We start from the raw sequence: 12,893 nt of genomic DNA on the forward strand, positions 1-12,893 counted from the left end.
TTTGAGAGTTTTATTTTTATCTTGAGGGGGCACCTGGCTAGCTCAGTTGGAGGAGTGTGTAACTGTTTTCATTTTTATTTTATTTTTTTTACAAACACAACTTCAGTTTATTCTTTAGTTCAAAACAAAACAAATCACTTGACAGGCTTAGCTCTCTAGGAGATCTTTATATGGCAAAGTACAGGTTTAAAAAAAATCCACAAAAGCCTGAAATTTGATCCTATGGCTATTGCAACGGGTGTATTTAGAGGACCTTTATTTTGTTTAATAGCAATTATATTGAAGCTCAACACAAAATTCACCTTTTTAAGGTGTATAATTCAGTGTCTTTTAGTATTATGCACAGAGTTGTGTAATCATTATCACTATCTAGTATTAGGACATTTCATCCCTCCAAAAATAAACCCTGTACCCATTAGCAGTTGCTTTCTGCCCCTTCTCCCCAACCCCTGACATACTACTTTTGTGTGTATGGATTTGCCTATTCTGGATATTTCACATAAATGGAATCATATGAAATGTGGTCTTTTGTGACTGGTTCCTTTCACTGGGCATGTTTTCAGGGTTCAACTATGTTGTAGCATGTATCAATACTTCATTACTTTTTATGGCTAAAAAATATTCAGTTATATGGATACACCACAATTTCTTTATCCATTCATCAGTTGATTGATATTTGGGCTCTTTCTACCTTTTGGTTACTATGAATAATAGCTGTGAACATCCATGTATAGGTTTTTGTGTGGTGATATGTCTTCAGATACCTTGAGGATATTCCTAGAAGTAGAATTGCTAGTTATCCTATGTTCAACATTTTGAGAAGCTGTCAGGCTGTCTTCCAAGGTTTGCATACCATTTTACAATCCCATCAGCAGTGTTATAAGGGTTCCAGTATCTCCACATCCTCACTGACACTTGTTACTGGCTTTTTATTTTAATCACCCTAATGCATTCAAGGTAGTATCTCCTTGTGGTTTTGATTTGCGTTTTTCTTTTTTTTACATTTACATCCAAATTATTTAGCATATAGTGCAACAGTGATTTCAGGAGTAGATTCCTTAATGCCCCTTACCCATTTAGCCCATCCCCCCTCCCACAACCCCTCCAGTAACCCTCTGTTTGTTCTCCATATTTAAGAGTCTCTTATGCTTTTGTCCCCCTCCCTGTTTTTATATTATTTTTGTTTCCCTTCCCTTATGTTCATCTGTTTTGTCTCTTAAAGTCCTCATATGAGTGAAGTCATATGATATTTGTCTTTCTGTGACTAATTTCGCTTAGCATAATATCCTCCAGTTCCATCCACGTAGTTGCCAATGGCAAGATTTCATTCTTTTTGATTGCCGAGTAATACTCCATTTATATATATACCACATCTTTTTTTTTTTTTAATTTTTTTTTTTCCCAACGTTTATTTATTTTTGGGACAGAGAGAGACAGAGCATGAACGGGGGAGGGGCAGAGAGAGAGGGAGACACAGAATCGGAAACAGGCTCCAGGCTCTGAGCCATCAGCCCAGAGCCTGACGCGGGGCTCGAACTCACGGACCGCGAGATCATGACCTGGCTGAAGTCGGACGCTTAACCGACTGCGCCACCCAGGTGCCCCTACCACATCTTCTTTATCCATTCATCCATCGATGGACATTTGGGCTCTTTCCATACTTTGGCTATTGTTGATAGTGCTGCTATAAACATTGGGGTGTATGTGTCCCTTCGAAACAGCACACCTGTATCCTTTGGATAATTACCTAGTAGTGCAATTGCTGGGTCATAGGGTAGTTCTATTTTTCATTTTTTAAGGAACCTCCATACTGTTTTCCAGAGTGACTACACCAGCTTGCATTCCCAGAGAAGTAACTCTTGATCTCAGAGTCGTGAGTTTGAGCTCCACATTGGGTGTAGAGATTACTTAACAAAAAAATCTTAAAAGAAATGTTTTAATTTTAGGTCACTGATTCTCTTTGAGTTCATTTTCGTATATGCTGTAAGGTAGGAGTCCAACTTTATTCAGTTGTTCCAGCACTGATGAATTGTGTTGGTACCTTTGTTGAAAATCAACTGATCCATGGGGCGCCTGGGTGGCTCAGTCAGTTAAGTGGCTGACTTCAGCTCAGGTCATGATCTCGCAGTCTGTGAGTTCAAGCCCCACGTCGGGCTCTGTGCTGACAGCTCAGAGCCTGGAGCCTGCTTCTGATTCTGTGTCTCCCTCTCTCTCTGCCCCTTGCCTGCTTGCTCTCTGTCTCTTTCTCTCAAAAATAATAAACATTTAAAAAGTTTAAAAAATAATTAAAAAAAAAAAAGAAAATCAACTGATCCTAAATATAAGGATCCTAAAAATCAATTGATCCTAAATCAATCCTATTCCACAGATACATATGTGTATCATTATGCCAGTACTGCACTGTCTTCATTACTTGAGCTCTGTAGTTAGTTTTAAAATTCAGAACCTGAGCCCTTCAACTTTGTTTTTTCTCATGATTGTTTTAGCTATTTTATGTTCCATATTATTTTTTTGCATCAGCTTGTCAATTTCTCCAAAAGCCCAGCTGAGATTTTGATAAGGATTACTTTGATTCTGTATATCAATTTGTGGAATATTGCCATCTTAATAAGATTTAGTCTTCCAAATCCATGAACATAGTATACATTCCCATTAATTTAGAAAATCTGTAATTTTCTTCAACAGTGTACAGGTCTTATGTACTTATGTTAAATTTATTTCTAAGTATTTTTTATGATGTTTTTCTAAATGGAATTGTTTTCTTAATTTTGTTTTTATAATGTTCATTACTACTGTATACAGATACACTTGACTTAAAAAAAAAATTTTTTTAACGTTTATTTATTTTTGAAAGAGAAAGAGTGCAAGCCGGGGGGGGGGGGGGTGAGGGGCAGAGAGAGAGGGAGACACAGAATCCAAAGTAGGCTCCAGGCTCTAAGCTGTCAGTATGGAGCCCGACACGGGACTCGAACCCACAAACTGCAAGATCGTGACCTGAGCCAAAATCAAGAGTTGTACACTTTAACCAACTGAGCCACCCAGCGCCCCTGGTGTTCTGTTTTCTATTTCATTGATTTGGTTCTAATTTTATTCTTTCTCATGCTGCCTTTGGTTTGGTTTACTCTTTATCTAGTTTCTTAAATTTCAAATTTAGGTGATTGATTTAAAAATTTTCTTCCATTTTTATAGAGGCACTCAAACCTGTAAATTCTACTATGTCATATTAAGCCAGCTTTCCATAAATTTCGACATTTGCTTTTCTGTTGAGTTAAAAATATAGTCCATTTCCATTGTGATTTCTTCTTTGGTTCATGAATTACTTAGAAACTTGTTCAGTTTCCAAATATTTGGGGATTTCCCAGATTTCTTCTTGTTTTTGTATTCTCATTTAATTCCAATGTGTTTATGGAGTGCCTGGGTGGCTCGGTCGGTCAACTGACTTTGGCTCAGGTCATGATCTCACGGTTCGTGAGTTCAAGCCCCGCATTGGGCTCTGTGCTGACAGGTCAGAGCCTAGAGCCTGCTTCGGATTCTGTGTCATCCTGTTTCTTTGCCCCTCCCCTGCTCTCACTCTGTCTCTCAAAAATAAGCAAACATTAAAAAAATTTTAAAAATTCCAATGTATTTAGAGAACATACTTGTATTATCTCAGTGTTTTCAAATGTATCAACTGTGTTTTATGTTGGTTTTTCCTGTTTTTGAGGGGTATTTTTGCTAGAAATGGAATTGTCTTTTTCTTTCAGCAATTTGAATGTCATCCATCTTACTGCCTTGTGGCCTCAATGTTTTCTGATGAGAAGTCAGCTGTTAATCTTACTAAGGATAGCTTGTATGCATATTTTTAGATGCTTATTATATGTCCATTTGAATATGAGTCTGGAGTTTAGGGGAGAGAGGTCCAGGCTGGATGAGCTCACAAAAGGTGTGAGTACAGAAGACGACTAAGTACTGAGTCTTGGGATACTACAGTACATAGAGGTAGGGGACATAAGGAGCTATCAGAGTTGTCTGAGAAGGATTAACTGGTGGAGGATTAACAGTAGGAGAGTATGGTGTTATGGAAGTCAAGTGAAGGAAGTGTGTCAGGGAGATGGGAGTAATGTGCTATTTCAGATGCTGTTGAGAGATCAAATAAGGTGATAAGAAATAACCAGTGGAAGTCATTATGGATCTTTGATCAGGGCAGTTCATTGGAGCAACTGAGGTGAAAGTCTAATTGGTGTGGATTTTCGAATGAAATGGGAGGAGAATTGGATGCATTAAGTTATAGGCAACTCCTTTGGGAAACTTTGCTGTAAATAGGAGCAAATGGGGTAATAGGTAGAGTTTGTTTAAAATGGAAGGAATTTTAGCATGTCCCTTAACACTGATTCAGCATCATAGTATCATGATATTTCAACCAGCCCTGTATTTCTTAAGTTTGAAACTTTAAATTTGATTATTTCAATTCAGAAGTTAGAAATTTTCACTTTATACTAAGATTGACTCAGGGGATTTTCCCTTTGGAGGGTATTTGTAGCCGTTTATACCTGTCTGAGTCTTTTTTGGTTACTATCCCTAAGCTTGCATCTGGAATGAGCACTGCATACTCTATTTCAGGTCATTAAATCCTGCCATTAAAACATCTTTTAGGGTTCCATTTTTGTCCCACCTTCTTCATGAAAGTCACCAGCAATGGTTTCTCACTGCTTGCTTAGAAAGCAAGTAAATGTGGAAATATAGAACATTTACTTATGCAGCTTCTGTGTCAAGAAAACTGACTGCTACACAATTACAATAAATGCAGTATTTTTACTACTCATTTTGGCCTTTAATAAAATGTGACCTTGTGATTTTAACTAGTTCATGCATTTCCCTAATTAAATTGAAAACTCTTTGAGGCCAGAAGATTACATTTTCTTTCATATGCCCCACCATGATTTACTACAGCATTAGCTCATTGAATGTTGCATGAACATGAAATATTACTATTTGCCATGGAAGAGTTTTTTATAGATGGGTTCTTAGATTAGCTTAGAACTTTATATTTTATAAGGACTCAGGGCCCTGGAGTGTAGCCTGAATTTAACCCTGACTAGCAGTATTGTCTGTTCCAGGTAACTTTTAAGTACTTGGGTGGTATTAAGTATGACAGGAATTCTCAGGCTTTGGCTACACATGGGAATCACTTGGAAGCCTTTAAATCCTGAGGCCTACCCTAGAAACTGATTTAATTGGTCTGAAGTATGGCCTGGTCATAGAGATTTTTAACCCTCCACTGATGATTCTAACATGCAGCCTAGGAGGAAGAAATCCACCATTAGAAGAGACTGGAGTCCCACCCTTCACCTTCAGTTCTGCTCACTTACAGCTATAGGTAAATGTTACCAGTACATTTAATCTTTTATATTATTCAGTAATTTGTTTTTTCCCTCCTTGTAGTTTCTTATCTCAGTCATCACTATGGTACTTCTGACACTGATAACTGTCACACTGGATCCTCCTCAGAAATTACCGGACTTATTTTCTGTATTGGTTTGTTTTGTATCCTGCTTACATTTCCTGTTCTTCTTAGTCTACTTTAACATTATAATCATGTGGGATTCCAAAAGTGGAAGAAATCAGAAGAAAATCAACTAGGTACATCTGCAAACACGCGAAAATATTAACAGTGCTTAAACGGTTTTTGAACTTCTTGCTGTGTATAAATAAAATTATCATTTTGAGGATCATGGAATTACAGGAAAAAGATGGTGAAAAGTCATTGTTGTCTATACAAAGTAAATCTATATGGGATCCAAGCCCAGTGGAGGCTTTTATTTTCTAACTATTGAGTGGCCAAGACATACTGTAGTTTTATAATATTCAGTTATCCAAGTGGGAAAATAAGAGAAAATGCCCTTAATCCCAGTATTTACTCAGGAAATATACAATTTGTTGTCTTAAAGAATCTGCAAATCCAGTGAACTTACTGGGAGAATTTAACCCTTCTTTTTAAAGGAAATTACTAATTTTGGTATTTAAATTTCATTTTCCTTCCTTGGAATACAAGTAATGTGTATTTCATTCTTTAGAAATCTATCTCAGGGTTTAAATTTGTGACAATCTTTTAAATTACTGTGAGAAGGCAATTTAAACTGCTTGAAGTTTGAACATGCCTCATTACATGGTACAAATTTGAATTTCTTTTTAACAGGCAGAGAGGTTAAACCATGTTATTTTTTCCAAAATGCCGATTTACTTAAATGCAATTTAACAGTGAATTTTCTTGAATTTAAATCTAAGTGGTTTGAGTGATGTCTTTTTAATTACTCATGATCACTAGTTCTAAACTTCCAGGATCATTCTGTTTAAGTTAAATGGTCTTATGCAGGATTTCATCCTTCTGATCTTTTTATTGTTGTTGTGACTTGGTTCAGGATAACCACTTCCATAGCATTGATTCATATCATGTTTCATATTGACTTGGCTCTGTTAATAATGTATCATTCTATATTAGAAGCTCATCTTTACTGTCATATTCAATTGGTAAAAATAATGTATCATATCGATGTTATAGTTTCTTATGTAAAGATGTGTTGTCTAGATGTGTTGTCTTTACTCTCTGTGATAAGAATAAAACAATTATTTTCACATCGTGTGTTTTTAATGAATATATTTCTTTCATAAGATAGCCATTAAAGTATATTGACTGGTGATACATTTTAAAACAATGAACACATATACACAAAGAAAATTTGGTTCTAGACATGGACAGCCACAGGCTGATACAAGAAGGTATGTACTTCTAAGTCTGATAAAGTAAATAGATTTAGACAAAGCAAAAATCAGGAAGTATTTCTTTTTCGAAGCAAATGTGCATAAAGACTCAAAGGGCAGGTCAGCACAGAAAAGCAGCCTTGAATCACTGCCGAATCAGCAGGAACACTGCTGTCCATGGTCACCATCTGTAATCACTGTGCCCAAATGTCAGCATCTTGGCTGGCTGGTGTAGTCCTATTTTTTTATTTTTTATTTTTTGGAATAGCATACATAGGTTTAACACAGGATGTTGATTTAAATCGATGAGGAAGTTCTAACTTATAAATAACTGGAACAGAGAAACATTATTTGAAAAAGTATGTAAATATTAATAGAATATGTACATATTCAAAGGATGTTAAGGGCAAATTCTTTATACATTTTCTAGATGATTTAACCTAGTCATATTGAGTTAACATTGTAGCTTTTATGGAGACTTGTAGCAATTATAAGTCAAGTATGTCTTAACTATCTGTTAGAAACCAATTTAAGAAGAGTCCACTCTGAACTTGGATTAGGTTGCAAAATACCAAAAATGGGGGCACCTGGATGGCTCGGTTGGTTAAGCATCTGACTTCCAATGGTCATGGGTTCAAGCCCTGTGTTGGGCTCTGTGCTGACAGCTCAGAGCCTGGAGCCTGCTTCAGATTCTGTGTCTTGCTCTCTCTCTGCCACTCCCCTGCTTTGTTTTCTCTCTCAAAAATAAACATTAAAAAACAAAAACAAAATACCAAAAATGTCCAGTGATGAATTAAAAACACAGAAATAGGCAATTCTAAAGTATTTCAGTGACAGGATTACTGGGATATCTAAATATAAAGATATTTAGGTAATGCAAAAATATTAAAGATTTCTCACTTCACTAATCTGTCAAAAAAATGAACCCTTCTAAGTTATTTTCAAGTTCATTTTAGAGGGAAGGGCCCTTTCTGAGAAATGCAGTTTTCTCTGTTGCCAATAAACTTAGGTTTGCTTCTTAAAATGAAGAGAACAGGGTGTATGTTCATGTATCAAATATGAAGCATACAGAAGCCATTTTCCTTTGAGGCCTTAAGGAGGGGAGAAAAATCCCAGATGTAGCATTCTGTCCAAATGACAAACCACAACTAAGTGAGTGAAACATTTACAAAAGTCAGGGCAGCCAAAGGAGCCTCTCTGTTCAATAGAAAGAGTAAAAGATGGATAGGATGTAACTAAATAATGGTTGGAGTAACACGGGTTTCAAGTCTCAATTGGTCTCTCTTCTGTTAATGTTCATTGGAAGATCAGGGCCAAGTGTATCCCCCCCCTTCCTCCATGCTGCACCCCCTCCCCCCCATATAAACATTAGTTTTGTGTGTGGATCTTTCTGCTTTGTCCTTCATGTGGCCTCCAAGGGTGATAAAGCGAGAGTCATCTGATCTACAATGAAGAGGACTGGGAAATGATTCTTAGCAGACCCAGCTGTTCTGAAAGGCAAAAGCTTAGTATATCAAGAGGTCAAACATACAGTAACTGATTTAATAGCATTAAGCACACACCTACATAATTTGCATTACATATGAAACTAAACTACTTCTTAACCCTTTAATTCCTGACTAATGTAAGTTTCTTTATATGCTTTGGCTTTACATCCTAAGGTTAGTTTTCAGTGCTAGAACACAAAAAGAATTATTCTTTTTGGTATATTTTCAGTAATATCCTATTACAAGGACTGTATCACAAAGTGTTCTTAATATTTAGCAGATTATCTTAAAAGTCTTATTTAAATAGTACCAATAAAGTCATTAGTGAAGGCAATTAGGTTTAATAGTTAATTGGGTTACTATTTAGTATCTATGTCATTTAATAGTTCTTAAAACCCATTTTCATTTTAAGAAGTAAATCTGAAATTTCTCTAAATGGAAAATCAGTTATTTTCAAACAAGTTAAATTTTGTTTCAGATTTTCATACAGTATTTTTATTTCATGATACAGTAGTATCTTCCACAAATTTTATCAAGACTTAGGGCAAGTACCAAGGGAATAGCATTTTTTCCCCTGCAGAAGTGGTCAAAGAAAAATACAGAAGTTTTAAAAAACCGTGTTATCAAGTTATAACACATCCTGTGATACCCTCTTCCCCTTGTTTTGTGAGAGTACAGATGATTATAATACAAAATAACACCACAGAAAAATAGAAATTTAAAATAATGTTTCAAAATCATTTGGAAGGAATCAAAATGATTCCTGACCCATAAGAAAGGTCCTTTCAATTCAGTACAGTGTGTAGTTCAGTTTAAGAACAACTGCATATTTTAAAATGTACTGAAAAATGCATTCCACTATTCTATAAAAGGTATAAAAATTTTTAAACATTGAAATAGTTTTTCTGCACAAACAGGAATAACTAGAATATAATAAAGACTCGTCCCCGAGACAGTGGCTATACAATAAACTTCTTGAAAAATTCTGTAAGTGTAAAAAAATCTAATTAATACACATCTGGGGCTTTAAATGGGAAAATGGTACCTAATTCCACTCACCATTAGATTTAATCTGATCTTTAAAACACAGTTTTACCAAATGTGCCATTTTCATAAATGTTCTAAGTCTATCCACAAATGCTAAAAGTATACAGAAGTGTATGTGATACAGAATTGAAGTCAAGATCTTGTTCTACATGTTGGCTTACATTAAAGGGTCAAGAAGAAATGTATTATTTACATTGAGATTATCTACTGCTGTGTGTAGAAAGTTTAAATTAGCTGCAAGAAATTTTATCTAGACACACACCTGCCTAGTGCTATGATCTGGTATTTACTGGGCAGATTAATTACAAACATTTCTTCTGTTCCTTTAAATATGATCAGGCAGATGCAGAAGAAGTTGGTGTCCATAGTAAGTGCATTTCTTCTAAATGTCTGCAGGATATAAAAGATGATTGTTAAATCAAGAATTAGTTTCCAAATTAGCATGCATCTCATACACTACTTAAGACACGATTTAAACACCCATTTACCATGTAATTTGGTACCTAGTTTAGATATTGGCAATCTCACATTTGCTTATTTTTGAATCTTCTAAGCAACATTCACCTTCATAAATAATTGTCAGTATGATTACTCAGACATCACACTCTTCACTTTATGTGAAGATTTATCTGAGATACTTCTGAGAGATTTCTGAAACTCCTACACGATCTACTTGCTGAAAACACCAAAATCTACATGCCTTTTGTCTGTAAGCCTTAAGGGCCTTTCAGCAGGTGTTTCCTCCAACAGCTGCCCCCCAAAAAAAGAGACTGTATTTAGTGACATTCCTATTCGGCGAGTGTCCCTCTGGGGACTCCTAGTGGTGGCAGAAGTTCTTGTCATTTGGCTTAGGACCTTTGTGTGAGAGGACGTCTTTGACAAGAGCAGCTATTGGCAAGTGATGACACATTTCCCATAGGGCATGTGGACCTTTGATTCCTGAAATACCCCATTCATGCTTACACCGGCAGCCATGAAGAAGTAATGCATGGTAGTCCCCTATATTTCCCTATTCATGGGAGTCTACATATATTCTTGTCCTAGAAGAATGTAGGTTGCCAACTTAACAACCAACTCTTGCCAACTTGAGTCTGGTCTGAATTCCTATAGAAGATTTTAAGCACTCTAGTATTGACTTAATATCCCTGTAGGTTATTGATACATAGTTATCAGAACTAATGACAATACCATTCAGGAAAGGAAGACTATCATTAAATAGTTACTATGGGGGAGGTGCTAGTTAAGCTTATTCTGTACAATCTCACAAGGTAAATATTATCAGTCCCATTTTATAATTAAGATTTAGGGAAACCAAGTGCCTTACTTAAGGCCACAGAGCTAAGTAGGTAGTAGAGCGGGTACGGACGTGTAATCCAAATCCTGTCCTCTGTTATAACGCCAGACCATGCAGAGAAGTTTCATCGATTGATCATGACTGCTAGAAGGGAGCATAGCATGTGTATTATCTCTACACTGCCATACTGGCTCTGGAGATGAATTATCTCAGAACACAAACGAAATACAAGTTAGACATAGCGATGCAGTTAATGAGCAGTATTTTGACAGAATTCATCCTTCGTATAACAACTATATTCTCTCTAAAATATATTTTGGATTGTTACTTCCGTAAACAATAATCTTCACTGGTCCACTTCTGCCTAATGAATAAAGTCTGAACTTATTAAGCCTAGTGATCATAACTGTCAATGATGTGGTTGAACCTACTGTTCAATCGTTCTGCTTTTCTGCCTTTTTGTTCATGTTGTTCTCTCTGCCTCGTATGTTTATACAGCCCATCAAAATTACCCATTTTTCAAATTCAAGCTTCTTAGTAAAGTACAAAGTTTCCATTACTAGGGTCTGGAAGGTCCTCTGTCAGACATAATGTAGAGTGAAATAACTAGAATTGATTTTCAAAGAATGAACTCTTAAATAACGACCTAATCACTCCATCCTGAGGTGATCTATGTCTGTTGTGTATTCCTATACTATTGCTTATTCTTCATTTGGTTCTTAGTTTATACTCCTTGGTCTGAAGAGGAAGGAACTGTCAATTATTCTGCTCTCTATACTCCATGGAGGAGTGACAAACTTGACTGGCCAAAGTCCAGAACATTGGTCCACATTTTGCCAGTAATATATGTCACTCTTTTTACACAACACTCTTTCCCATCACTGTCTACTCTCAAGTCCAATGCATCTTTGTGCTTCCTAATTTCATGTTGTAAAGAGACCAGCCCATTTTATCTATCTCATCTGCAATCAAGCATAGGCAGGTCTATTTCAAAGTTCCGGCTTTCTCCTCAGGTTCAAGGTTTAGATTCACAGGGTTCAAGATTTAGACTCAGTGTGGGAGACAGGAGGTTCCATTTCTGCCTTAGGCGCAATCTATATTAGTTACCCCAAGTTTCTGCCAGAGGATCTGCCATGTTGGAGGTTATCAATTCCTCCAACTAATTAAGTTGATACTTGGATCCTCATTGGACTCCTAGTCCCTTTTTGTACTTGCTATTGGTCAGAATCCTGGAAAGAAGAGGGGAGAGAGGTGTGAATTTGTACTGCTTATTATAGTTTGCCTTATATTATTATCATTTTATGTGTATAATATTAATCTTGTATCTTTAGCTTGACTACTAGGTTTTAAAAGGTTGGCATTATGCAAGTGCTTTGTTTATACTAAGCCATATACTTTTGTTCACCAAATGATTTATCCAATTGTTTCTAGATGAAGTATCCCAATATCTCCTGCAGTATCACCTATTACTATTTAACCCACACCATGCTTCCACCATCCCTTTGCTGGTCTTTGTACGTCTGTGACCCATAGGTTGCTGCCTCTCTTACTCACAGTATCTCTTATTCTAACATGATTTTATAAAGGCTTTGTTTGTTAAAGGCTCTGGGAGTGAATCTGTATGGGTTATTTCCCCCAGTAAATAATAGAGGTCAGGAGGAATAATCACTGAAGTGTGAAAGGGCAGGAGCTGATGTGCAGAACAGGGAAGCTGGCCACAACGGTATCAGGAGTACTGTGACTGTCAGAGGTTTCTAGGGCACAGGCCAAAATGAGAGAACATGGAAGAGAGACCTGAGGAAGCCTAATGTAAGGTGAGTTATAAGAAGGTTTTGAAATACGGGTAAGTTTTTGACAATGACGGGAAAAACGTATGTCAAGCAAAGGAGACAGGAACAAAGATAAGGGAATGAGAAAGATTCTCTCTGAGGAATGTGCCTGAAGAATGGTACATAATCTGGACTGAGGCACAAGGACAAGGAAAGCTGTGGTCACATGAGGGAGAGTTCTGAATGTCAGTATAAATTTGATTTTACTGTGAATGTGGTAGAGTGATACCTTCTTAAGCATAATTTGTCCAGTAGCAGAACAGGCTGTAGGGGAAAGGGAGCAAGGGGCAGAGAGGCAGGTTACCATAGGGAGGATAATATGGATGAGAGGTAATGAAGGAATAAACTAGTGCAGGGGTCATGGAAAGGAGAGGTAAACATTTTCGGAAGTGATCTAACCTGGCAGCAGTTGGGTATGGGGCCACAAAAAGGGACAGAAATTTGAGGTTTTGAGTCTTATCACTGGATGAGTGTAATCCCTAGAAAAAACAGAAATGA

The 12,893-nt window shown here is 36.7% G+C and overlaps 2 protein-coding genes across 7 annotated transcripts in view; one reads left to right on the forward strand and one right to left on the reverse strand.

The window, feature by feature from the left end:
- The window catches only part of ALG6 (ALG6 alpha-1,3-glucosyltransferase), a 66,116-nt gene extending 59,504 nt beyond the window's left edge, over positions 1 to 6,612 (forward strand). For all 3 annotated transcript variants that reach the window (XM_043575165.1, XM_043575164.1, XM_043575163.1), the window contains one exon: positions 5,422 to 6,612. In XM_043575165.1, coding sequence (XP_043431100.1) covers positions 5,422 to 5,619 — 198 coding nt within the window. In that variant the 3' untranslated portion in view covers positions 5,620 to 6,612. The remainder of the gene's footprint in view (positions 1 to 5,421) is intronic.
- Positions 6,613 to 6,617: 5 nt separating this feature from the next.
- Positions 6,618 to 12,893, reverse strand: part of LOC122480594 (integrin subunit beta 3 binding protein) — a 72,444-nt gene continuing 66,168 nt past the window's right edge. For 3 of the 4 annotated variants that reach the window (XM_043575169.1, XM_043575167.1, XM_043575166.1), the window contains one exon: positions 6,618 to 9,662. The gene's annotated coding sequence lies outside the window, so the exon portion shown is untranslated. Of the gene's footprint in view, positions 9,663 to 10,596; positions 12,875 to 12,893 lie in introns of all 4 variants that reach the window. The other variant, XR_006296600.1, reaches the window with a different exon arrangement.

Source organism: Prionailurus bengalensis, chromosome C1 (genome assembly GCF_016509475.1).
Source record: "Prionailurus bengalensis isolate Pbe53 chromosome C1, Fcat_Pben_1.1_paternal_pri, whole genome shotgun sequence".
Classification (NCBI taxonomy): domain Eukaryota; kingdom Metazoa; phylum Chordata; class Mammalia; order Carnivora; family Felidae; genus Prionailurus; species Prionailurus bengalensis.